This window comes from Doryrhamphus excisus, chromosome 1 (assembly GCF_030265055.1).
Source record: "Doryrhamphus excisus isolate RoL2022-K1 chromosome 1, RoL_Dexc_1.0, whole genome shotgun sequence".
Lineage (NCBI taxonomy): Eukaryota > Metazoa > Chordata > Actinopteri > Syngnathiformes > Syngnathidae > Doryrhamphus > Doryrhamphus excisus.
In genome coordinates, this window is record NC_080466.1 from 30255038 (window position 1) to 30282987 (window position 27950).

Consider the following 27950-nt stretch of genomic DNA (forward strand, 5'->3'; position numbering starts at 1 on the left):
CACTAGGTTATTTATCATTTTTTAAATAATTTTATCATCAAAATATGAGAAACAAACAAAACAAGTGGTCACTTTTGGACATTTAGGCAGAGGAAAAATTCTAATATTATAAGAATGAAGTCATAACATTACGAGAAGACATTTTTCAAGAAAAACTTTTTAAAAAATTGTTGAAGAATAAAAATAAAAAACAGCAAAAATTGAAAAAAAAACTGCAGTACTTTTAAGTCACAATATTCAGAAAAAAAGTTGCAAATTAAATTTTACGAGAATGAACTTGTAATATTATAAGAAAAAATCGTGTCTTTTTTACACAATATGATATATATTTAATAATATATAATCATAATTTAATAATATAATAATATTTTTTTAACAAAACAATAATATAATGGGAATAAATTCGACAATAAACTCATAATATTAGGAGGGAAAATAATGTAATTTTAGAAGCATAGAGGTAGAATATCAAAAAACAAAATCATACTAATATGCTTTTTCAGATGTATGACAAAGCTAAAATGCTAAAATAACTTCTTATCATGTGTTGCTTTACGAATTATCATAGTGGCAAAATTACCCACCCCTGCCGTCAGTGTCAGCTCTCAGCCACCAGAGGGCAGTATTGTGCCACTTAAAAAAGGTCCCGTCATCCACCATACATCAGTTCGTCAGTCCTATTTGTTGAAAAGAAATGCGGTTTGCTGCTAGCAAGTATAGAAAATCAATTTGCACCCGGCAAGTCTAATTAATTAACCAAAATTAATCGGACACCGTCAATTAACAATCCGTGTTCGTCCGATTCCAGACGCATCTGGGTCTGAGATCCAATTCAAGAGGAATATTTGAATGTTCGAGACAAGTCACGAGGGGGGCTAGAAAGGAACCGGTTTATGTCCACGACCCGGAAGTGACTGTTTTACGTCGACTTGAAACTTTGTACGCAGACACGCGGAGGATTATTCTTCATTTGTGAGTATTTTTATTTCGATTCTGATGTTTTTGTATGATTATTTTAGGCCAGGGTTGGCCACATTGTGAGAAAATGGCTGCAACTTCGCCAACTTTGGTAGATATGCTAAGGGGTTGTGTGTAGTTCAATAAAAAACGACATCTCAGCTTTGTCATATAAGTGAAAAAAAAAAACCGTATTATTTTTCTTTTCTTCTGTTTAAGTAATTTCCCTCAAATGTCATGGGTTTCTTATCATATATTTTAATAAAATAACGTCTTCTTTCTTGAATATTTAAACTCAAATAATGTTATTTCCCCCAATCTGTTTTGTAAAATGACAACATTTTCATTTTAACATTTATTTCCCTTAAAATTAATTTGTTTTGTTTGTTTCTCATAATATTAAAGCTTGAATCAAATATTTAATAATTCAAATGACTCAAATAAAAATAAAAACTCAATAAAATAAAAACTATAATAAAAACTCAAATAATTTTATTTCCCCAATCTTTCTTGTAAAAAGACAACATTTTTCATTTTAACATTTATTTACCTTAAAATTAATTATTTTTGTTTGTTTCTCATAATATTAAAGTTTGAATCAAATCTTTAATAGTTCAAATGATGACTCGATATTATTTTTTAAAACTCAACAAAATAAAAAAAGTTATTTCCCCCAATCTTTCTTGTAAAATGACAACATTTTCCATTTTAACATTTATTTCCCTTAAAATTAATTTGTTTTGTTTGTTTCTTATCATATTAAATCTTGAATCAAATTTTTAATAGTTCAAATTGGGATTTTTCTCCCCCCATAATATTTTGACTTTATACTAAATTAAATAGAATTAAATTACTAAACTTTTTTCAAATTTTTAGAATAAAAAAAACAGCTGTGGGCCGCTAATTTGGACTTTGATACCCTATTTCATACTCTTGCTTACTTTGCACTGAACAGGAAGTCACTGTGTATGGAACTAGATAGTTATGTTGCTGAGAAGTTTACATAAGCAGGCCGATTGAGTCCGAAAAAAAAAAAAACAGCTTAAGCGGGCTTAATCCGGGCTTTTTTTTTTTTTTTTTTTTAGTACTAAGCAGAACACGGAATTTGGTCTATTTATCGACATAAGCGGGAGTGACTTCCACGTTTTCCACAGTCTAGTGCAAACAAACATTCCTGAAAGTGCAGTCCAAAGTCACACCTGGTTTTGGTTTTCCAATCTCATTCGGCTTTTCCCGGGATTCCGACACACAAAAATATATTCCATTGCACTTCTCTAACTCTTTTTATTTCACAGAAAGTAACGTTAAATACGGATAAAACATTCCTTTGTTTACGTGTTGGACACCAAAGTGCTGATGGCAATGGAGGAAGTCACAGTTCAGACATGATTGGTTGAGGTATGTGGAGCGGGATTTCGGAATTTCGGCGACCTTACAGTTTATTTTGCCTCCAGACCCGCGTCACCGGAGCGAGGTTAAAGCGGCCGCTGCGGCTGCTCCTCATTCCGAGATACTGCCTGAGCAGCTGATTGACCCGTTTCTGACTGTTCCATTTCCGGGCGGATTTCCGGACACCTATGAAGCCGCCGTAGCGCTTTTGTAGGTGCCTGGCCGGGGAGCCAATCAGCTTCCTGTAACCGTGGCGGCCTCTCTGAAAGCCACCGAAGCGTTTGGATAAGCTAACGGCCTCTGAGCTTTCATCCACGTCCTCCGTTTGCTTCCCGACCGGGCCCTCCGCCTCCTCTTCTTCTTCCTCCGAGGATTCCAGCAGCGATGAGTCATAACGGACAAGATTCCGCTCATCCTGATCCCCCTCATGGAAAGGCTGAGCGACTGCGGATTGCAGTTCGCTGTCAGAGTTCACATCGAGAGACGTCACGTCCAGCTCGCCCGCTGTGCCTTCCTCGGCAAAGGGAGGATACATGGAAATTTTAAGGGCGCTTTGACACAATTCCCAAGTGAGCGAAGGGGAGACGTGACCCTCGCATCCCAGTAAACAAACCTGCAGGGAGAAGGAAGCGGAACATGTTAAGCGTCGTTCAAACATCCGTGCATTGGAATCGTCACTTAACGTCACCAATGAACCAAAAAACCTTTGGTTTCCGTTTTTCCCAGTGTATTTGAACGTGTCAGTGTGTGCTCGTACTGCATTATTTCGATTCTCAGACCACCTGACTCATGTCAATGTCTCAATTTTTGCTATTTTCTATGAGAAACCCGTTTTTTCCCAATGTCCATTTATCAATTTTCTATGTCGCTTATCCTCACTAGGGTCGTGGGTATGCTGGAGCCTATCCCAGCTGACTTCGGGAAAGATGCAGAGTACACCCTGGACTGGTTGCCAGCCAATCGCAGGACAAACAACCAACAAACTCTCCCAATAATAACATGTGAGTCTATATTATGTCTATTATATTGGGTAATACCAATGTAGAGGTCACTATAGGGGTGTTATTTTATGTCTGGAGGGCTCTAATAATCAATCCATTGGGCAAGAGGCGGGTTACATCAGAGTACATATCGACAAACTATCCCCTATGCTGGAGCCTATCCCAGCTGTCAGTTACACCCTGGACTGGTGGCCAGCCAATCACAGGGCACATATAGACAAACAACCATTCACACTCACGTTCATACCTATGGACAATTTGGAGTGGCTAATTAACCTAGCATGTTTTTGGAATGTGGGAGGAAACCGGAGTACCCGTAGAAAACCCGCGCATGCACGGGTAGAACATGCAAACTCCACACAGAGATGGCCGATTGTGGAATCAAACTCGGGTCTCCTAGTTGTGAGGCCCTCGCGCTAATCACTCATCTGCCATGCAGCGTAAAAAAGTCTTATTTTCTCTTATTATGTCTACTATATTGGGTAATATGAGTATAAAGTTCACTATAGGGGTGTTACTTCATGTCTAGAGGGCTCTAAAATTTATTCATTCATTTTCTACCACTTATCCTCACGAGGGTCGCGGGGGGTGCTGGAGCCTATCCCAGATGTCATCGGGTGAGAGGCGGGGTACACCCTGGACTGGTGGCCAGCCAATCACAGGGCACATATAGACAAACAACCATTCACACTCACATTCATACCTATGGACAATTTGGAGTCGCTAATTAACCTAGCATGTTTTTGGAATTTGGGTAAAACATGCAAACTCCACACAGAGATGACCGAGGGTGGAATTGAACTCGGGTCTCCTAGCTGTGAGGCCTGCGTGCTAACCACTTGTCCAAATTCCAGTGTACTCCAGTGACTCTAAATTATCCCAAAGTAAGCTGGGATAGGCTCCAGCTTCCCCCGTGACCCTAACGAGGACAAATAAACGTACAGCTGGATTCTGTCATTCTGTAAAAAGACCCATAAAATGTTCATTATTGTCTAACAAGCCATGTGAGAGTTTAGGCATGCAGCCAAACTGCTAAGTGTTCATATTAAGACGTGAAGGTCAGAAAACCGAGTTGAGTTTGAGATTCAGTGCTGACAAAGTGCAAAAAAAAAAAAAAAAAACTCCCCCGTATATAAATTTCCTGAAGTTGAAATCATCAAAAGATGTCATCGCAAAGGACATACCATAATTGACCTGTCTTGGCCTTCAAATTGATTTGTATTTTCTGCCAATTTGGTGCTGCCAATCACTGCACTGAAGTAGACGTCGCATTCATCAAATGATGGACATCTTCTATTAGTTCCCAAGTTTTCGTATGCTTCGATTGCTGCAGGAAGGAGGCCCATTAACTTCTTGACACCAATGTCAAGTCTCCCCCAGCCTGCTGTTGGCTTGAAGCCTGCGGTGCCTATTTGCTTTATATATTAACAGCACTGGTGATGTAGTTGATGTAGTTGATGTAGACGTATACATAAGTATGTATTGTTGTCTATATGTGGAACTATAGACCACTAAAGCAGGTTTTTAGGGTCTCTGGGACCACAACTTTCCCGTTTGCATCCATACTGTCTCGCTTACACAAAACCAACAAAAAACACTTTCCTCACTCACGGTGCATCCAAAATTAACACGTTACTACACCACATGGACTATCAGACAGCATTTTCAAGTGGCCACAATAAAAGGCCAACTCCAAAATGAACAGTTGTACGGTGCACGGGGTGGTTTTCGGACCCCCCCGGATCACTCTCTGTACATTTAAGAGTGGCCTTTTATTGTGGCCAGCCTAATTAGTGACCTTTCCACCTCCCTTAAAGGGCCAGCCTTACAGTTCCAGCCTTATATGGCCAGCTTTAATGCATCCATACTGTCTCGCTTACTCAAAACCAACAAAACACCATGAAACCAAACACTTTCCTCACTCACAGTGCAACCAAAATTAACACGTAACTACACCACATGAACTATCAGACAGCATTTTCAAGTGGCTACAATAAAAGGCCACTCCAAAATGCACAGTTGTACGGTGCATGGGGTGGTTTTCGCCCCCCCCCCCCCCAATCACTCTCTGTACAGTTAAGATGCAAATTTAAGAGTGGCCTTTTATTGTGGCCAACCTAATTAGTGACCTTTCCACCTCCAATGCATTCAAAGAGCTTTGACACTGCTAGCACCGCTAATCCTCACGAGGGTGGCCGGGGTGCTGGAGCCTATCCCAGCTGTCTTCTGGGCGTGGGTGAGTGTGAATGGTTGTTTGTCTATATGTGCCCTGTGATTGGCTGGCCACCAGTCCAGGGTGTACCCTTCTCTCACCCGAAGACAGCTGGGATAGGCTCCAGCACCCCCCACGACCCTCGTGAGGATAAGCGGTCGAAAAGAAATGAATGAATGAATGAATGTTTAAACCATAGAAAACCCGTTTTAATGTCATTAGAGTCCTCTAGTCATGAAATAACACCCCTACAGTCACCTTTTATATTCGTAGTCCCCAACATAGTTGATCTAATAACAGAAAAATAAGCCATCCTGAGGGCTGCACGGTGGTCAGATGGTTAGCGCGCAGGCCTCACAGCTAGTAGACGAGTTTGATTCCACCCTAGGTTAATTGGCGACTCCAATTTGTCCATAGGTATGAATGTGAGTGTGAATGGTTGTTTGTCTATATGTGCCCTGTGACTGGCTGGCCACCAGTCCAGGGTGTACCCCGCCTCTCGCCCGAAGACAGCTGGGATAGGCTCCAGCACCCCCACGACCCTTGTGAGGAAAAAAAGGTAGAAAATGAATGAATGAATGAATTTTAGAGCCCTCTAGACATGAAGTAACACCCCTATAGTGAACTTTATACTCATATTACCCAATATCGTAGACATAATAAGAGAAAATAAGATGTTTTTACGCTGCATGGTGTACGAGTGATTAGCACGAGAGCCTCACAGTTAGGAGACCCAAGTTCGATTCCACCCCTGGCCATCTCTGTGTGGAGTTTGCATGTTCTCCCCGTGCATGCGTGGGTTTTCTCCGGGTACTCCGGTTTCCTCCCATATTCCAAAAACATGCTAGGTTAATTAGCCACTCCAAATTGTCCGTAGGTATGAATGTGAGTGTGAATGGTTGTTTGTCTATATGTGCCCTGTGATTGACAGCTGGGATAGGCTCCAGCACCCCCCCACGACCCTTGTGAGGAAAAAGCGGTAGAAAATGAATGAATGAATGAACAATATAGAAGAAAGTAAACAAACGTCAAGAGTTTGTGATAAATCTACCATAAAGCTATAAAAACAACAAAGAAATAATAGCAATGAAAGCCTAACGTTGTTACCAAAGCTAATAAAAAGCTCTCATTTTGAATGTGCTGTGTTGCCATCTGTTACTCATGACCAGCATGCTGGCCTGGAGGGACCCGCTTCTTTAAATCATCACTCGCTTTCACGGATGCCATCAACTCGTATGTAGCGGCTCGGCATTGGATGGTCGTCTGAGGGCATACTCACGCTGCAGTACACGTGTAGTACACGGTCCTACTTTGGCATGATTGGATGAAGTCCATAACCCGTCTTAGTCAACGAACTCATCAAGTCCTCGTTTACTATGTTCTTATTTCTGAAAAGTAATAAAATAAGGAAAATTCCTCCACAGCTGCAACAATAATTGATGATTAACTCAGTATCTAATTTTTTTGATTAATCTTATTTAAAATTTCAGCATGTCAGTCTTTGCTTCATATTGATTTGGTCAATAGAATTCGTATTGGAACTTTGTATTGTATATTTCTTAGCTGCCCTTTGACTGTTAAGTTGCTGTGTGGTGAGTTCAGTGTTTTTTTATGAGACGACACGGGCTACACGGGATGTTTATATTTTTCCCATGTATACCTTCTGAGTGTTCAGTTGCCGTGTGATGAATTTTGTGTTTATATACTGGAATTTGGACGAGTGGTTAGCACGCAGGCCACACAGATAGGACACCTGAGTTCGATTCCACCCTCAGCAATCTTTGTGTGGAGTTTTGCATGTTCTCCCCGTGCATGCGTGGGTTTTCTCCGGGTACTCCGGTTTCCTCCCACATTCCAAAAACATGCTAGGTTAATTAGCGACTCCATATTATCCATAGGTATAAATGTGAGTGTGAATGGTTGTTTGTCTATATGTGCCCTGTGATTGGCTGGCAACCAGTCCAGGGTGTACCCCGCCTCTCGCCCGAAGACGGCTGGGATAGGCTCCAGCACCCCCGTCACCCTTGTGAGGATTAGCGGTAGAAAATGAATGAACTGTCCCAAACTGAAGGTTGCAGGTTTGAACCTGATTTACTGGGTACTGTAAATTCTGGTGTACGTATATACCAGGAACCCAGACACAATACATGTAAACTTGTATTGGTACATGTTTATATATTTCCCATGTATACCTTCTGAGTGTTCAGTTGCTGTGTGATGAATTTTGTGTTTATACACTGGAATTTCTTCCTATTCATCCATAATTTTCCAAAACGGTATCTGTACTTATGTCCATGTGCAAAGAATGGTCATGCTGTTTTTAATTTTTATTCACGTACCCCCATGATAATTTGTGTACCCCTATTGGGGAACCTTTGACTAGTACTATGGAATATAGTCTCCCCTTTCTTAAACTCTACATCCCCCGTGAGTTAAATTTCACTTTGACGTGAGAAGCAAATCCCATTTAACTCATCAAATTTTGCGCAAACGAGATAAATTGCATTGTTATCGGAAACCTGCAGACATCAAAGGAATGAACGGAGAAGGGAGTTCCAGTGTGAATCTATCAGCGGAAATTAATTATCCGTCCTAAATGAAACAAGCACACCAGGGGATTTTCCACGTCAGATCAATGAAACAATCTAAGGGAGTTTATGACTGAGAGGCAAACTGTGTGCATGGGTCATATTTTATATACTTGTGAGGACTAAGGGGGGATTAAAAAAGGACGTCCTTGACTGTGAGGGCGTAAAGTTTTGGGATTTGAACAGAACACTTTGCACTTCTAGACCAAGTCACTTTTTAGTCACTTGGTATGTAGAAACATAAAACTTATAAGGAACACTCTAAGATTGATTATCATTTTTAGATGATTATAATCATAATGATAATAATAACATAATGAATGAATGGAGGATTATACATCCAAGCTAACCAGGAGGTGATCAGACTTTTACACCCAAGTATCAGAGCTTTTAGGCGAGTGGAATAAATAAAAAATGAACCTTTTGGAAAATACAGCTGGAATAGGTTCTGATTGGAAAGTTTTCTGAGCGGATTTATCGTGTGTGGCTCCCGAGGACTTGCAGACTACTGCCGAAACCCACAAATTGTGTCAGTATCGGAGTGGATAAACTACTTGAAAAGTGGTTAGAAGCTGGTAGCTTACATACGTACACTAAATAAACACAGTTAGTAAACTTCTAAAGTGTTACTCATAGCTTGTGCCTGTAGTACCTGGGCACGCCGATATAAGGAAGCCTTATCTCACAGATAGCCAGGCTTCCTCCTCTGTGAAACTGAGCGTTCAGGCCTCACTTCCAAATGCATCAACGTCATTTTCGGAAACTTCGGCATCGTTTAATGCGAGAATTGAACATTCAAACCAGATTTATAGGTCAGAAAAATGAAAAAAAAGCATTATAGATCCGCTTTATAATACCGCCATGTTTTTATTTTTGAAGCTTACTGAACAGGAAGTCACTGTGTTGCATTATCCCAAACCCTATGAAGAACCACAGTCATGCCGGTAGTACATTTTAACACCGCTGTGTTTCTGCTGCTTCTCCCCACAGATTGAACACAATTCCCACCTTGAACTCACCCAAAACCAGCCCAGTGCCCAATCTCATTTTGCAAAAAACACCACTGGGTAAAAGAAAAAAACAACCTTGAATTGTAGTTAGATGGCTAATTTAGCCAATAACGATGCAGAGGAAGACAGCTGAGACCTTTTATGGAAGCCGTAATAGAACTACGTAATTGACTGGTGCTCTGTATCATCAAGCCGGGCTTACGCCGCTGACTGACATGTTTTATCAGCTTCCCATTGTGTTGGCGTTCTTCCCACTGAGCCAAAGATGGGATCCGCTGAGCAATTCTATTGTCTTCCACTCCGGTACCGTCTTACGATATCAGCATGCACAGAGTTATCGGGGGCGGGGGGTCACCACGTATACATCCATAATGCAAATTTGGAGTATCTTCCACTCACTGAATAGCTATGCTATATACCAACATGCTAACCACTTGCGGCGACATCTTGAATATATACTGTAGGTATAAATTTGTGGTGAGTTTGGATTATGCTTTGTAAATATCCATACCAATAGCAGTACCGATATCAAATCAAATTTTCAGGACTCTTCAGTTTAAAACCTCCGTTTTTGTACAAACTGGATTTTGTAGGATTTGGTTTCCAATTAAAATTATGGCCACGGTTTTGTCTCGGTTATCGTATGGCCAAACAAACTTGTCAAGTGCCCTAACAATTCAGTCTCTATGAAGAATTGGACACTATAGACAGATTGCAGCCTTATTATGTGTGTGTATGGTTTATTCGTTTATCAAACGCACACGGAATGATGAACAACTCTGTATCTGTCTCCTTCCCTGGTGTGCTCGTTTCATTTAGGACGGTTAATTATGGCCACGATTTTGTCACGGTTGTAGGATCCAAAATTTCCAATTAAAATTATGGCCACGGTTTTGTCTCGGTTATCGTATGGCCAAAAAGTGCGCCAAACAAACTAGTCAAGTGCCCTAACAGTTCAGTCTCTATGAAGAATTGGACACTATAGACAGATTACAGCCTTATTATGTGTATGCATGGTTTATTCGTTTAGGACGGATAATTATGGCCACGGTTTTGTCTCGGTTATCGTAGGGCCAAAAAGTGCACCAAACAAACTAGTCAAGTGCCCTAACAATTCAGTCTCTATGAAGAATTGGACACTATAGACAGATTAGAGCCTTATTATGTGTATGTACGGTTTATTTGTTTATCGAACGCACACGGAATGATGAACAACTCTGTATCTGTCTCCTTCCCTGGTGTGCTCGTTTCATTTAGGACGGATAATTATGGCCACGATTTTGTCTCGGTTATCGTATGGTCAAGTGTCCTAACAATTCAGTTTCTATGAAGAAGTGGACACTATAGACAGATTACATTCTTATTATGTGTGTGTATAGTTTATTCGTTTATCAAACGCACACAGAATGATGAACAACTCTGTATCTGTCTCCTTTCCTGGTGTGCTCGTTTCATTTAGGAATATGAAGAATTGGACACAATAGACAGATTACAGCCTTATTATGTGTGTGTACGGTTTATTCGTTTATCGAATGCACACAGAATGATGAACAACTCTGCGTCTGTCGCCTCCTTTCTGTGTTCATGAGGTGTTCAAGCACACTGCGTAAAAAAGTACCACACATATACGCAGCAGCATTGACTCACCATGGTGTTGAAGGCTTCATGCAGTTGCTGCTGCTCCTGCAACAGCAAACCACAGGCCACACACTCTCTCTGGCAGTCACTGCGTCCAGGGTTGAAGAGACATGGCAGCAGCACCAACAGGCACCACAGTGGGATCTTCATCGCTCAGCACACCCAGCGAGGCAGGAGCAAACAGGAGCCCAGCAGGCAAGAGGAGTCGAGAAGACTTGGCCGACGACAGCTGGATAATGTCAGGGATGGAAGTCCAGCCTAAGGGGGAGAAAGCAGTTACACGGGATTGCATCACTCGACTTTGTGGGGATCATTTGCTTGGATTTTTGGGTTGGCTTTGGTGGCGGGAGAGAGTCCAGCCAACATAGGGAAGTGGACAGTGTGGGTGGGCTCAAACGGAGAGTGCCACCAGATTCAATGAATGAGAAATTGGGTATTTTTGGCCAGCAAGCATCCAGTACTTGCTAGGGGATTGGATGGATTTCTATAATTTGTTTATATGACACGGATCATTCGCCATGTTTGCAAAAAATACATGCAAACTCCACACGGAGATGGCCGAGGGTGGAATCAAACTCGGGTCTCCTAGCTGTAAGGCCTGCATGCTAAACACTTTTTTCCGCCGTGCAGCCCCTGGAAAAATAATATTATAAGGAAAAATAATATTACCCAGAGAAATTGGGATTGAACTCGGGTCTCCTTGCTGTGAGGTCTGCGCGCTAATCACTCGACCGCCATGACATTTTGACATTACCATTGCCTTAAAAACTCAAAACCATGACCTGCATCCATCTGTCACCCGAAGACAGCTGGGATAGGCTCCAGCAACCCCCGCGACCCTTGTGAGGATAAGCGGGAGAAAATGAATGAATGAATCAATTAATTAATTTTAGAGCCCTCTAGACATGAAGTAACACCCCTATAGTGAACTTTATACTCATATTACCCAATATAGTAGACATAATAAGAGAAAATAAGATGTTTTAATGCTGCATGGCGGACGAGTGATTAGCGTGAGGCCCTCACAGCTAGGTGACCCGAGTTCAATTCCACCCTCGGCCATCTCTGTATGGAGTTTGCATGTTCTCCCCCGTGCATGCGTGGGTTTTCTCCGGGTACTCCGGTTTCCTCCCACATTCCAAAAACATGCTAGGTTAATTAACGACTCCAAATTGTCCATAGGTATGAATGTGAGTGTGAATGGTTGTTTGTCTATATGTGCCCTGTGATTGGCTGGCCACCAGTCCAGGGTGCACGGCGCGTCTCGCCCGAAGACAGCTGGGATAGGCTCCAGCACCTCCCACGACCCTTGTGAGGAAAAGCGGTCGAAAATGAATGAACGAATGAGTTCTCCTCCTATTATGTGTGGAAGTGGTAACTTTTTGGCTTCTTATATGTCTTTCCCCACCCTCGGCCCATCTCTGTGTGGGGGTTTGCATGTTCTCCCCGTGCATGCGTGGGTTTTCTCCGGGTACTCCGAAAAGACAGCTGGGATAGGCTCCAGCAACCCTCGTGAGGAAAAGTGGTAGAAAATGAATGAATGAATGAATGAATAATAACAAACAATTAGACGCCAATAAACATGCAGAATAATACTTTTTTATACAAATTCATAACCCTCAAGGTATGCTGGGTGAGTACCCGTTTTGGTAAGTGTATGCATGGGCTTCTAAGCACTCCAGTTTTACCATTCATTCATTCATTTTCTACCGCGGGGGGTGCTGGAGCCTATCCCAGCTGTCTTCAGGGCGAGAGGCGGGGTACACCCTGGACTGGTGGCCAGCCAATCACGGGGCACATATAGACAAACAACCATTCACACTCACATTCATACCTATGGACAATTTGGAGTCGCTAATTAACCTAGCATGTTTTTTGGAATGTGGGAGGAAACCGTAGTACCCGGAGAAAACCCACGCATGCACGGGGAGAACATGCAAACTCCACACAGAGATGGCAGAGGGTGGAATTGAACCCTGGTCTCCTAGCTGTGAGGTCTGCGCGCTAACCACTCGACCGCCGTGCCGCCCTCTATACTCTAATGTGGTTCATGAATACTAGCAAAAACTGGCCCCCGGACCACAATTGCCTTGTCACTGACTGGAGTTGATCCGTCCAGTGTCTAGATATATACCACATAATTATACATTTTGGATCATACATTTATACACCCTCCCCTGCTTCACCCATCATATATCATGCTGTTCACTCCGATATCATCTAATAAAACAGATTCCGGGGGGGGGGGGGGGGGGAAGCCACTTAGATGATTCTAAATTGCTTCTCGCTCATACGCAGCTGCCTGGATGCTGCTTGGTGGAAGATAAATACGATGAACCACATGGGCCTGTTGTATGCTACAAATGCTGTACTCTATAATACTGACTTTTGGGGATGGTTTTGTCGGTAATAATAATTAATAAATAATAATTAAAATAATAATAATAGTCGTAGTTGCTAGTACTAATCATTCATATTGATGTGTAGTTATGTAAAGACACAGATTCCAGTCGATTCCCTTGACGTTTATGCTAAAAGAACTACAGCTCCCATGATGCCTAGAGTGTAGAAGTAGGTAGTAAGTCCGAATTAGACATTTTGATCTGACAAATCTTAAGTAACTTTGATCAAATGTGGAATTTAATGCATTACATAATCAGTTCCCAGTTCCACATGTCCAAAAGGAGTAGGAAGAAGCAAAGCTTATTAAACCCTACCCCTCCATCTGGTACTTTTACAATCAGTAACTGTTACATTTGTTCACTTCCTGCTTTCTATAATACAGTTTAAGGTTTTTTTTTCAAAACTGTATATAAACTATGTATATAATATTATGGTAATGATGGCAGTCGTAGTTGCGAGTACTAATCATTCATATTGATGTGTAGTTATGTAAAGACACGTGTAAAACAGATTCCTGTAGATTTCCTTGACGTTTATGCTAAAAGAACTACAGCTCCCATGATGCTTAGAGTGCAGAAATAGGTAGTAGGTCCGAATTAGACATTTTGATCTGACAAATCTTAAGTAACTTTGATCAAATGTGGAATTACTGCATCTTCTGCTTGGATATTTATAATACAGTGGTTGGTGTAATGGTTTTATTTCATTTAAACATGCATCGGATTACAATTGAATGCATCACATAATCAGTTCCCAGTTCCACATGTCCGAAAGGAGTAGGAAGAAGCAAAGCTTATTAAATCCTACCCCTCCATCTGGTACTTTTACAAACAGTAACTGTTACAAATAATACCAGCTTTAAGTCTTTAATGACTTTGGAGATATCATTAATGTACAAGTTGAACAATTTTGGTTCCAGTATTGACCCCTGGGGAACGCCGCACGTAATATATGAACTTGCAGATGTGTATTCACTTAGTTTTACGTATTGCTTCCTGTCAGCTAAGTAGCTTTTGACCCAGTTCATAACTAATCCTCTTATTCCGTAAGTTTTAGTTAAATGTAGTTATGATTGATTGGTCCGAATTAGACATTTTGATCTGACAAATCTTAAGTAACTTTAATCAAATGTGGAATTACTGCATCTTCTGCTTGGATATTTAACACAGTGGTTGGTGTAATGGTAATGGTAATGGTTTTATTTCATTTGAACATGCATCAGATTGCAATTGAATGCATCACATAATCAGTTCCCAGTTCCACATGTCCAAAAGGAGTAGGAAGAAGCAAAGCTTATTAAATCCTACCCCTCAGTTAAATTGATTCGTCCGAATTAGACATTTTGATCTGACAAATCTTAAGTAACTTTAATCAAATGTGGAATTACTGCAATTACTGCAATACTGTATGAATGCCAAAAAGGGCTCACTCCGTTCATGATGTTGTTCTATGGAAAAAAAAAGGTGCTGAAACCAACTCTGCCTAAGGAAAATAGCTTGTGATGGCTCAATAATATCATACTCAGTACACCGTATTGAGAGTACAAATATTTGACAATAGCGAGCTGAGTATCGACGGGCGCATTGGAGCGAATATTTAAAAAGAAATAAGAACCAGTCGCTCGCTGTGACCATTCCCATGTGGACGCATTACCACTTGTAGTCAATAGCATGTGAAAGATGGCCGGGGCGTACGGTCCATTTAGAAATACACACGCATGGCTTCATGGGAAAATCATTAACGAGAGAGAGATGTTTGTTTTCCTCCACTGAAATGTTTTTTAATGAGCACCACCTGCCTGCTGACTAAGTCCATTTCGTACTATTGCGGTCGTTCTTAAGTGGCTCTCGCTGATGAAGTTAATGAACAAAAGACAAGCTGGTGTTTTTTCGGCAACACGGTTTATTAACATTATCAATAAACAAAGCCGTGCACTGTGTCGTATTGACGCAATAATTATTATTATTTGTTTGCATGACAAGGAATTTATACACAGATAGATTATTAGAGGGACAGAAATTAATTTGTGCGCTTGTGTTTCTGTTTCCATTTCACAAATCATTTTCCCTATTTATGTCTCCATATTTTGTTTAACTGCATTGTGGATTACATAATTAGGGGTGCTGTGTTCATTTTATGGGAAGGTAATTGAGAACGCTGGTTAGTTATATAGGGAATGTAATTTCCATGAGACATGGATGCCCATGAATATTATTGGCTTGCGCTGTGATATGCTGCAAAATTATTTTTTTGGGTGCCATTTTTACTTTGTTTTCCACCAAGGGCCACATACTGAAATGAAAGGATGCAAGTATGCACTAACATTATTTTTCCTTATAACATTATTTTTCCAGGGCTGCACGGTGGACAAGTGTTTAGCACGCAGGGCTCACAGCTAGGAGACCCGAGTTCAATTCCACCCTCGGCCATCTCTGTGTGGAGTTTGCATGTTCTCCCCGTGCATGCGTGGATTTTCTCCGGGTACTCCGGTTTCCTCCCACATTCCAAAAACATGCTAGGTTAATTAGCGACTCCAAATTGTCCATAGGTATGAATGTGAGTGTGAATGGTTGTTTGTCTATATGTGCCCTGTGATTGGCTGGGGCCACCAGTCCAGGGTGTACCCCGCCTCTCGCCCGGAAACAGCTGGGATAGGCTCCAGCACCCCCGCGACCCTCATGAGGAAAAGCGGTAGAAAATTAATGAATGAATGAATGAGTTCTCCTCCTATTATGTGTGGAAGTGGTAACATTTTGGCTTCTTATTTGTCTTTCCCCACCCTCTGCCATCTCTGTGTGGGGTTTGCATGTTCTCCCCATGCATGCGTGGGTTTTCTCCGGGTACTCCGGTTTCCTCCCACATTCCAAAAGACAGCTGGGATAGGCTCCAGCTAGGTTAATTAACGACTCCAAATTGTCCATAGGTATGAATGTGAGTGTGAATGGTTGTTTGTCTATATGTGCCCTGTGATTGGCTGGCCACCAGTCCCCTCGTGGGGGATTAGCGGTAGAAAATGAATGAACCGTCCCAACCTGAAGGTTGCAGGTTTGAGCCTCTATTCTCCCGTGATCATGTTGAAGTATCTTCGGGCAAGATACTGAACCTCTGCATCATCAGCAGTGTCAAAGCTCTTTGAGTGCATTGGAAGTGGAAATGTCCCTAATTAGGTTGGCCACAATAAAAGGCCACTCCTAAATTTGCATCTTAACTGTACAGAGAGTGATCCGGGGAGGGTCTGAAAACCACCCCACGCACCATACAACTGTGCATTTTTGAGCGGCCTTTTATTGTGGCCAGCCTAGGCCACTGGAAAATGCTATCTGATCGTCATTTTGAGAGTATACAAAATAAGTACACAATACAGTTCATGCAACCTTTTAAAAAAACATAATAATGCTGATTTACTGCGACTGCATATATTTCCTCACAATGCTGTTTTGCAGCAGAAATTATGAGTTATTGATTATTGATTGATTTTGAATGAGTGACAGGCAGCACGGTGGAGTAGAGGGCACTTCTGTTTTATCACAGATCTGTTTTTTTGAATCCAGGTAGCTAGATCAAGACCAAGACCAAGTGCTCATTAGCGGAATAGCTACATTTGAAAATAGATCAACAGTCGCTAATATACACAACCTCGCCTTCTCTAAATGAACGAAGACATGGACGGTCAAATGAAAAGAGCCATATGTCCTTCTGCTCTTTCCGAAAGAGTCTCTCCCATCACCTGAATGCTTTTACCCGGTCTTGTTTTTTTTTTTTGTACTTCCATTAGAGTTAACGAAAACCCTGAAATTGTTGTTTTACCTTTTTTGAAAAACAGGATTCAATCAGAGCATTCATACAAGGAGCACTCGTGTGCTGCTTTTACTGTCCTCTCACTGAGCGAATATCATGTCTCGGATGAAAAGTACAAAAGAAAAGACGAGTAAAAAAAAAAAAGCCTAATGCGATTTGTTTGAACGTGGTATTTTTTTGAAGCATGTGTGCAAAGTTATTAATATAACTAACGGTGATTGAAATTAGTACGAGCAGCTGTGATGAAGAGGATGTGGGGGGGCAAGGTGACATGAATGGAAGAAAGGGGACAAGAAAAAAAAACAAAAAAACTCTGACTCACTCAGTCTGGTCCATTAGTCGCCTGCATGAAACTGAAAGGCACAAAGGAGTCTGCTAATGCATAGATAACCCAGAGGTCTCTTTCTACCTTTTCTTGCTCTCGTTTGCATCTACTTTGACACTCTTCTCATTTCTCCGTCTCCGTTCCCGCTCTTAAACGAATTAATGGTCAGTATCTCTCGCCCCTTAATGACATATCGCAAAAATTTCCGTCCATTTTCTAAGCCATGCGGTCACTTTTCAATTCCTGTTCGGCCTTTTTTACATCCCACGGGTCATAAACGTTACTCGATTAATTCCTTATAACCCGAGGAGATTCATGAGTGTTTTTATCGTCTTACATTTTTGTGGTCGCTTGATCAAAATGCGTTGATCTGAGATAATGTGCCCCCGTAAAGTGTGGTTTAATGTGCGAATGGGGAATAGAGAAAGACAAAGACTGTGGGGTCATAAAGTCTTGGTTTAGTTCATGGTTGTTTCAGATAGTTACAGTATTGGAAAGGTCGGAAGCAAGAGCCCTGAGGTGCTCCTATTCTAGGCAGATTCATTATAATTCAATACTGACATATCTATATGTTATTTTCAGTGGCTCTTTTGTCTAGTGCAGGTGTCTCAAACACGCGGCCCGCGGGCCAAAAGTGGCCCGCAGGACACTAGTTTGAGGCCCCCCGCCTTGATTTGAAAGTTTAATGTTAGCGCGGCTCGCGCAAGTTTGATATGGATACTGTATGGTATCATGTACCCAGAAAAAATTATTACGTTTGATTAATGTTCATGTTAAAGGTTAAATAACTGTTAATAGTTATCCTCCCTATCCGTGTGGAAGTGGTAAGTTTTTGGCTATTTAAGTGATAAGTGAATTTCCACCAATTAGGATTCAATATTAATAAATGGAATATTTTGGTAGTTAGAGCATAGGAAACCTGTTTGACTTTCTAGTTATGCTTTTTAACATTACTAGAGTCCTGTAAACATGAAATAACACCCCTATAGTCACCTTTAGACATGTATTACCTCGGCGTGTGTATTGGCAAGAATCTGGCGATACGATACGTATTACGATACTAGGCTCACGATACGATATTTATAGGTTATTAGCAGGGGTCTCAAACACGTGGCCCGCAGGACACGAGTTTGAGGCCCCCGCCTTGATATGAAAGTTTAATGTTAGTGCGGCCCCGCGCAAGTTTGATATGGATGCTGTATGGTATCATGTACCCAGAAAAAAATTATTACGTTTGATTAATGTTCATGTTAAAGGTTAAATAACTGTTAATAGTTGTCCTCCCTATCCGTGTGGAAGTGGTAAGTTTTTGGCTATTTAAGTTGAAAGGAAATAACTTGAAGGCTACCGTTTAGGTCGCTAGCTCTCTATACTTAAGACCTTCTAAATAAAGATTTTAACATTATTAGAGCCCTCTCGTCATAGAATAGCACCCCTATATTCACCTTTACATTCATTTTACACAACATCCATCCATCCATTTTCTGTACCGCTTATCCTCACGTGGGTCGCGGGGGGTGCTGGAGCCTATCCCAGCTGTCTTCAAGCGAGAGGCAGGGTACAACCTGGACTGGTCGCCAGCCAATCACAGGGCACATATATGTATATATATAATTCAATATACATAATTATATGTAAATATAATAATATAGAAACAATTGTAATAATTTTGTACCCATTTTCTATACTAAATATTTTTGGAGTTGCAATATAGAAAACCTACTGAAGACCTTCTAAATAAAGATTTTAACATTATTAGAGCCCTCTCGACATAGAATAGCACCCCTATAGTCACCTTTTATATTCATATTACACAACATCCATCCATTCATTCATTCATTTTCTGGACCGCTTATCCTCACGAGGGTCGCGGGGGTGCTGGGCCTATCCCAGCTGTCTTCAGGCGAAAGACGGGCGGGGTACACCCTGGACTGGTGGCCAGCCAATCACAGGGCACATATAGACAAACAACCATTCACACTCACATTCATACCTATGGACAATTTGGAGTCGCTAATTAACCTAGCATGTTTTTGGAATGTGGGAGGAAACCGGAGTACCCGGAAAAAAACCCACGCATGCACGGGGAGAACATGCAAACTCCACACAGACATTCCTGAGCATCGATTAATCAACAAAAATTTCTGTCTAATACTCGATTAGCAAAATATCTTATAGCTTTAGCCCTACTTGGTTTAAATGACAAAGCAAATGTAAAGAGAAACAATGTTATTGCTCAAATAGAAACAAAGCATCTCCCAAATAGTATCTCTCCAAATAGTAGATACAAAGTGCATGAGCAAGATGTCACACTGTGCCAAATGGCTCTATTACCTCGGTGGGGTAGAAAAACATGGAAAAAATAACACCATCAGTAGGTCATGTGATCCCATCACCTCTATTTGAGCAGATTTAACATTGTCTCCAAAGCATCCAGAGATAGCTTTGACACACACAGTCATGAGGTCAACATCCCTACTGGGCTGTCACAGACTGGAAATGAAGGATTTGGGTGTTTATTGAAACTTGTTATGGTCAACCATTCACACTCACATTCATACCTATGGACAATTTGGAGTCGCTAATTAACCTAGCATGTTTTTGGAATGTGGGAGGAAACCAGAGTACCCGGAGAATACCCACGCATGCACGGGGAGAACAAGCAAACTCCACACAGAGATGGCCGAGGGTGGAATCGAACTCGGGTCTCCTAGCTGTGAGGTCCTCGCGCCAATCACTCATCCGCCATGCAGCGTAAAAACATCTTATTTTCTCTTATTATGTCTACTATATTGGGTAATATGAGTATAAAGTTCACTATAGGGGTGTTACTTCATGTCTAGTGGGCTCTAAAATTCATTCATTCATTTTCTACCGCTTGGCTTCACAAGGGTCGTGGGGGTGCTGGAGCCTATCCCACATGACATAATGGGTGCCATAGTAAGTGTCAATATAGTAATATATATAGCACATCATGACTGGTTCAAGACTCTTCATCCAACTGCTACATTTGTTCACTTCCTGCTTTTTCAAGTTTTTTTCGTTTGTTTTTTTAACTTTATTTTATTTTATTTTACTGGTTCAAGACTCTTCATCCTTGTATTTAGCAAACATCAACTGTTACATTTGTTCACTTCCTGCTTTCCTAATATAATTTAAGTTTTTTTTGTTTGTTTTTTTAACTTTATTTTATTTTATTTTATTTTACTGGTTCAAGACTCTTCATCCTTGTATTTAGCAAACATCAACTACTTGTATTGTTTCATCATTCAATTGCCTCATCGTTGTGCATGAGATATTTAGAGGTGAAAACAACATAAAAACCAAAGAGCTGTTAAGTTTATGTCCGAAAAACAAGCCATTGTGAAATCAAACGTTGAGCATAGCCTGAAAACAAAAACACCAGACACTGCTAAATGTGGTATAAGCTTGCAAAAAATTGTCATTTTTGTCATTGCTCTACTTCTTTGTTTATTCCAATGCAGTACACAGAGCACAGTTGTCCTGTCTAAACACAGATAACAGCACACCTCGAACCGCAGGATGACCTCACATGGACGTGTAATCCAGCCTGTGCAGCCACAGATAAACGGCATGCGGGACGAGGAGAAAGTGTGCTTGAAAGTGACCTTCCTCGCAGGAAGGATGCTGAAATGCTTAATCGGAGAGAATGCTCTTAATCCAATGGCGATGCCTCGGCGGAGCGGCACCCGACACGATGATTTGTACTTATTACCTGGCCTGGTGCGGCGTTCAAGTCCGGTTATTGTCACTCAGAGGCAGAACTAACATATTATTAAGATCAAAATATAATAGTATAATTAGAAATTTAATTGCACAATGATACGCTATTGTGTAGGGGTGTAAGAAAATATAGTTTCGGCGATATATTGCGATACTTCGTTCCATGATACTGTATCGATATTAAAAAGTATGATATGGATATTTTTAGGCATTTATCATAGACTGTTATTTGATGTTTACAGGACTCTAGTAATGTTAAAAAGCATAATTAGAAAGTCATAAACAGGTTTCCTATGCTCTAACTACCAAAATATTCCATTTATTAATATTGAATCCTAATTGGTGGAAATTCACTTATCACTGCCAATACACACCCCTAGGTAATATAAGTCTAAAGGTGACTATAGGGGTGTTATTTCATGTTTACAGGACTCTAGTAATGTTAAAAAGCATAACTAGAAAGTCATAAACAGGTTTTCCTCTTAATCTTAATCTTAACTACCAAAATATTCCATTTATTAATATTGTAATATAGGTATATAGGTAATATAAGTCTAAAGGTGACTATAGGGGTGTTATTTCATGTTTACAGGACTCTAGTAATGTTAAAAAGCACAACTAGAAAGTCATAAACAGGTTTTCCTCTTAATCTTAATCTTAACTACCAAAATATTCCATTTATTAATATTGTAATATAGGTATATAGGTAATATAAGTCTAAAGGTGACTATAGGGGTGTTATTTCATGTTTACAGGACTCTAGTAATGTTAAAAAGCATAATTACAAAGTCATAAACACGTTTCCTATGCTCTAACTACCATAATATTCCATTTATTAATATTGTAATATAGGTATGTAGGTAATATAAGTCTAAAGGTGACTATAGGGGTGTTATTTCATGTTTACAGGACTCTAGTAATGTTAAAAAGCATAATTAGAAAGTCATAAACAGGTTTCCTATGATCTAACTACCAAAATATTCCATTTATTAATATTGAATCCTAATTGGTGGAAATTCACTTATCACTGTCGGCTCTGGAATCAATGAATCGCCAGATTGTTGCCAATACACACCCCCTTACTATTGTGTGAATTCTTTGTCTTGCTATTTATGCAACTCCATATCAGCATCCGCCATAACGCACGGCTTCTCTGGAATAGCCGCTTTATCTATCTTATCCCCTATGCTAACAGCAGAGAAGACAAATTGAGCGTAAATATACGCATCTTCTCCCATCCCTGGAAGATATAAACACTCCCTCATACCCATCGGCACTAAATTAAAGCGGGAGATATCATATTTTTTGTTTCATATGTGGCACTGTCATCAGATCAACTGAGCATATCATTAGTATTGTTCCCTCAGTTGCACTCCATTCCGCTAAATACTTTCACCCTGCTGATTAACAGGTTGATATCTCATCCCCCAGCAGCAGATATGCCCTTCATAGTTGGGGGGGGGGGGGGGGGGGCGCACTGGAAATCAAACGCTAATAACCGATAACACTCATCTCATTTAGTCCCCGGGACGCCGCCGCCGTTAATGGCTACGGAATATGCTCTCTGCGGGAGAGAACAATGAGCACCGACTATCTTATTTAGCTTGATAAACCATCATGGTGTTGAAGGGGATGCAGGCTCGGATACAGGATGGGGGCGGTTGGGGGTGTTTGGGGGCGCATTGCTTTCCAGTACAGACATCCGTCGGTTATTGTGGTTAATTGGTTCATTTTTTTTGTAAATTGAATTGTAGTAAAAACCTTCTAAATATGTATTTTGACACAATTAGAGCCCTCAAGACATAAAATAACACCCCTATAGTGACTTTTACACTTGCATTACCCAATATTGTTGACATTTATTTATTCATTTTCTACCGCTTATCCTCACGAGGGTCGCAATGGGTGCTGGAGCCTACCCTAGCTGTCTTCGGGCAAGAGGCGGGGTACACACCCTGGACTGGTGGCCAGCCAATCACAGGGCACATATAGACAAACAAATTCCACACAGAGATGGCCGAGAGTGGGATTGAACTCAGGTCTCCTAGCTGTGAGGCATGCAAGGTTAACCGTTCATTCGGCGTGCACCCATATTGTTGACATTCACTCATTCATTCATTTTCTACCGCTTTTCCTCACGAGGGTGCTGGAGCCTATCCCAGCTGTCTTGGGGCAAGGGGTACACCCTGGACTGGTGGCCAGCCAATCACAGGGCACATATAGACAAACAACCATTCACACTCACATTCATACCTATGGACAATTTGGAGTCGCTAATTAACCTAGCATGTTTTTGGAATGTGGGAGGAAACCGGAGTACCCGGAGAAAACCCACGCATGCACGGGGAAAACACGCAAACTCCACACAGAGATGGCCGAGGGTGGAATTGAACTCGGGTCTCCTAGCTGTGAGGCCTGCGCGCTAAACACTCATACACTCATGTTTATGTCTTTGACAATGTTTTTTTTTGTTGTCTTGGGATTTCGCATTTTGTTTGGCAGTCCCTGAATGCACCATAGTTGTGTGTTCATGAGTGGTGACTAACTATACATTTTATACTTTTAATATGTGTGTGTATTCATACACTATCAATATAAATATGTCTATGTAATTAAATATACATAATATATGTAAATATAATAATATAGAAACAATTGTAATAATTTTGTATTCTTGCATCATAGAAAGCCTATTTACGACCTTCTAAATACAGGTTTTAACACTATTAGAGCCCTCTCCAGATGAAATAGCACCCCTATAGTCACCTTTATAGTCATATTACACAACATCCATTTTCAACATCCAAGTCAATAATATATTATAATTATAATATAATATCATTTGTATATTGGCAATCACTTAAGTTATATGAATCATATAAAACATAAAATTATATATTGTACATTGTGTGTGTGTATGCACAGGCTATCAATATAAATATGTCTATATAATAAAATATACATAATTATATGTAAATATAATAATATAGAAACAATTGTAATAATTTTGTATTTTTGCATCATAGAAAACCTATTTACGACCTTCTAAATACAGGTTTTAACACTATTAGAGCCCTCTCCAGATGAAATAGCACCCCTATAGCCACCTTGATACTCATATTACACAACATCCATTTTCAACATCCAAGTCAATAATATATTATAATTAAAATATAATATAATTCGTATATTCACGATCACTTAAGTTATATTATATGAATCATATAAAACATACAATTATATATTGTATATAGTGTGTGTGTATGCATACATATATATATGTATATATAATTAAATGTACATAATTATATGTAAATATAATAATATAGAAACAGTTTAAATAATTTTGTATTTTTGCATCATAGAAAACCTATTTAGGACCTTCTAAATACAGGTTTTAACACTATTAGAGCCCTCTCCAGATGAAATAGCAACCCTATAGTCACCTTTATACTCACATTACGCAACATTCATTTTCACCAATTTTCATTTTCATCAATAATATATTATAATTAAAATATAATATAATTTCTTATATTTGCAATCACTTGAGGAAGCTGCTTATAAATAACAACATGACAACTCCAAACCTCATCACTTGTTTTGCTCTGATCAACCAATCAGAGGAGAGAAAAAAAACTTAACACTATAGTCTGGAAAATCCAAGATATCCGGTTGAATATTAATAATTTTTTCGGACCCAAAATGGTAAAAATAACACCTGTCGGGTTTCGCCAAGTGAGACATGTGTCCAATGTCCACAATATCCACAGCATGGCTTTCCACTAGACTGTGTCACAAAAAAAAAAAATCCGCAAAACCGCCAGTACCTGACATGGTTCCACCATCGATTCGGTTGCTGTTAAGCTGCGTTGACACTTGCACAAAATCCATTGGACATGCAGCCCGGGGAAAGCAATCTAACACTTGTGGGTATTACAATGGAGGAGGAAGGAGACACTGAAACTGCCAAATGGTCCAGCAGAAGGGTTGGCAGGGGGGTGTTTATGGAATACTGGAATACCAGGATAAAACTCTTATCACATAGGGAATCATCCATCCAGTATAGATCACCTATTGGCTGTCACTGAGTGTTTCTCAATTCAATACTAGCTAATCTATCCTCACCCTGTTCAGGGTTGATGTGAGCTGGATTCTATCCCAACTGCCTTTGGGAAAACGGTGGATTAAGGCACCGGAACGGTCACAATCAATCACTGGTCACAAATGGATAAACAACTATTCATACAAGGCTGCATGGTGGTCGAGTGGTTACCGCGCAGACCTCACAGCCAGGAGACCCGGGTTCAATCACACCCTCGGCCATGTCTATATGGAGTTTGCTTGTTCTCCCTGTGCATGCGTGGGTTTTCTCCGGGTATTGCGTTTTTTTTCCCACATTCCAAAAACATGGTTAATTAGCGACTCCAAATTGTCCATAGGTATGAATGTGAGTGTGAATGGTTGTTTGTCTATATGTGCCCTGTGATTGGCTGGCCACCAGTCCAGGGTGTACCGCGCCTCTCGCCCGAAGACAGCTGGGATAGGCTCCAGCACCCCCTCCACCCTCGTGAGGATAAGCGGTAGAAAATGAATGACTGAATGAATTTTAGAGCCCTCCAGACATGAAGTAACACCCCTATAGTTAACTTTATACTCATATTACCCAATATAGTAGACATAATAAGAGAAAAGATGTTTTTACACTGCATGGCGGACAAGAAAATTAGCGCGAGGGACTCACAACTAGGAGACCCGAGTTTGATTCCACAATCAGCCATCTCTGTGTGGAGTTTGCATGTTCTACCCGTGCATGCGTGGGTTTTCTCCGGGTACTCCGGTTTCCTTCCACAATCCAAAAACATGCTAGGTTAATTAGCAACTCCAAATTGTCCATAGGTATGAATGTGAGTGTGAATGGTTGTTTGTCTATATGTGCCCTGTGATTGGCTGGCCACCAGTCCAGGGTGTACCCCGCCTCTTGCCCGAAGACGGATGGGATAGGCTCCAGCATCACCCTCCACCCTCGTGAGGATTAGCAGTAGAAAATGAATTAATTATTTTTCCAGGGTTGCACGGCGGTTGAGTGGTTAACGGGCTGGCCTCACAGCTATGAAACCCAAGTTCGATTCCACTCTCAGCCATATCTGTGTGGTGTTTGCATGTTCTCCCCGTGCATGCGTGGGTTTTCTCCGGGTACTCCGGTTTCCTCCCACATTCCAAAAACATGCTAGGTTAATTAGCGACTCCAAATTGTCCATAGGTATGAATGTGAGTGTGAATGGTTGTTTGTCTATATGTGCCCTGTGATTGGCTGGCCACTAGTCTCGGTGGACGGTGTACTCCGTCTCTCACTCGAAGACAACTGGGATAGGCTCCAGCATCAAAATGAATGAATGGAGGCTAACTAGTTAGCTTGGAAGCATGTAAAAAAACTTTCGTTTTCGGAAAGTACCAAACTATGAAAATAATCCATTTATTCATATTAGCATTAACCCACTGATCCAGCTGTCAACTATCAATACACTAACCAAGACACACAAAACAAGTTAAAACTGCGGCTAAGCACACAATGACACACATTGTCCGGTCCATTTCTCATACTTTGCCAACAGTAAACGTGTTTGATTCCCCCCCACCACCCTGAAACATTTCCACCCTGCAGTCATTTATTCATGAATGGCACATTAACCACCCATTTTCTCCCTTGTCTGTGCGACTAACGTCTTTACTGATAATGGACAAAGATTATGCACATTCATTATCATTATCATTAAAATCATCATTGCCATGTGCTTAGCATAATAACAGCGCTTCACTGATTCACTTCTTTTCCTATATGTTGGAATATGTTAGCGATGGACTTCTCTCAAGGTTTTCTTTGTTGTTTTTAATCTGACATGCATTACTGTCCACTGCGCATGGACATGTCTTCAAAATGGAATTTTGATGTTACAATAATTGGAATTTCTTCATTAAGTTCTGCATCCGAATTACACATTCTCTATTTTAAAACGACTTCCTCAATGAAAGTTCCTGGAATGTAGTTATGTATTAATAATTGGAATTTCTTAGTCACATTTAGAAAGTGCTTGCTACTGCATAACATGTAGAAACGTAGATTTATGTTATCATAATTGGTTATTCTTCATTAATTCCTGTGAGTGTTATTATTACTATTACATATTGCATACAGTGGATTTAGTCATTTTAGATACCGCCGTACCGGAGAAGGAATAATCCAAATTGGGAACACTTCATTCATAACACTCCTGTTGAAGTAAGTAAGTACTAATCATAAGGTGATGAGATTGAGTAATGGGAAAAATAATATGCATTCAGTTGGGAATGGTTATTTACATCCGGAATCACGGTGCTATCACCCAACGGAATAGAAAGCAACAACAACAACAGAGGACATTAAAGGTGCTTATCCTTAGACAATAGTACCCCTTTTGGGATCAATTAAGCCCTCAAAGTTGTGATCTTATCTCCGAATGCATTGGAAAAGTCAACCGGAAAAAAAAAAAAAAAAAACACATCCAAAAAAAACTTCCCTACCTGTATCCGTGATGTAAAGATACTCTCAGGGTTCTTCTTCTGTGATCTGAGCTCGTATCCTTAGACTAAAGGTTCCAACAACTGAACACATACCTCCTCTGAGGCGTCTTATAAAGCCCCCCCCCTCCACCGCCCGCCCGCCTCCCTCAGCACCTACCCTCCTCCCCCTCAAACATCATCATAGTGAGAGAGGGGTGATTCCCAAGCAGACGCGCGCACACGAACCCGACATGGCCCGCGTTGACGTCACAGCCGACGTCATCGGTTTCGTCTTCATTGAGCAACTAATGGAACTCTAAAAATACGCATCGTGTCGAAGGTGCC

At 40.7% G+C, this 27950-nt stretch overlaps 1 protein-coding gene and 1 long non-coding RNA gene across 5 annotated transcripts in view; one reads left to right on the forward strand and one right to left on the reverse strand.

Annotated features, from left to right (window-relative positions):
• Window positions 1–290: 290 nt before the first annotated feature.
• Window positions 291–27699, reverse strand: pnocb (prepronociceptin b). The gene is made up of 3 exons (XM_058088897.1): window positions 27627–27699; window positions 10805–11053; window positions 291–2959 (listed from the first exon to the last, which is right to left on the reverse strand). The coding sequence occupies exons 2-3, from the start codon at window positions 10943–10945 to the stop codon at window positions 2390–2392; spliced, it is 711 nt and encodes a 236-aa protein (XP_057944880.1). The 5' UTR covers window positions 10946–11053; window positions 27627–27699; the 3' UTR covers window positions 291–2389.
• LOC131139360 (uncharacterized) overlaps window positions 624–27950 on the forward strand; it is a 30597-nt gene continuing 3270 nt past the window's right edge. Inside the window, exons 1-3 of one of the 4 annotated variants that reach the window (XR_009132239.1) lie at window positions 624–972; window positions 3229–3347; window positions 20807–21933. This is a non-coding gene — a long non-coding RNA (uncharacterized LOC131139360). Of the gene's footprint in view, window positions 973–3228; window positions 3348–6728; window positions 6958–9137; window positions 10603–20806; window positions 21934–27950 lie in introns of those variants that run through there. The other 3 variants (XR_009132241.1, XR_009132237.1, XR_009132238.1) reach the window with 3 other exon arrangements.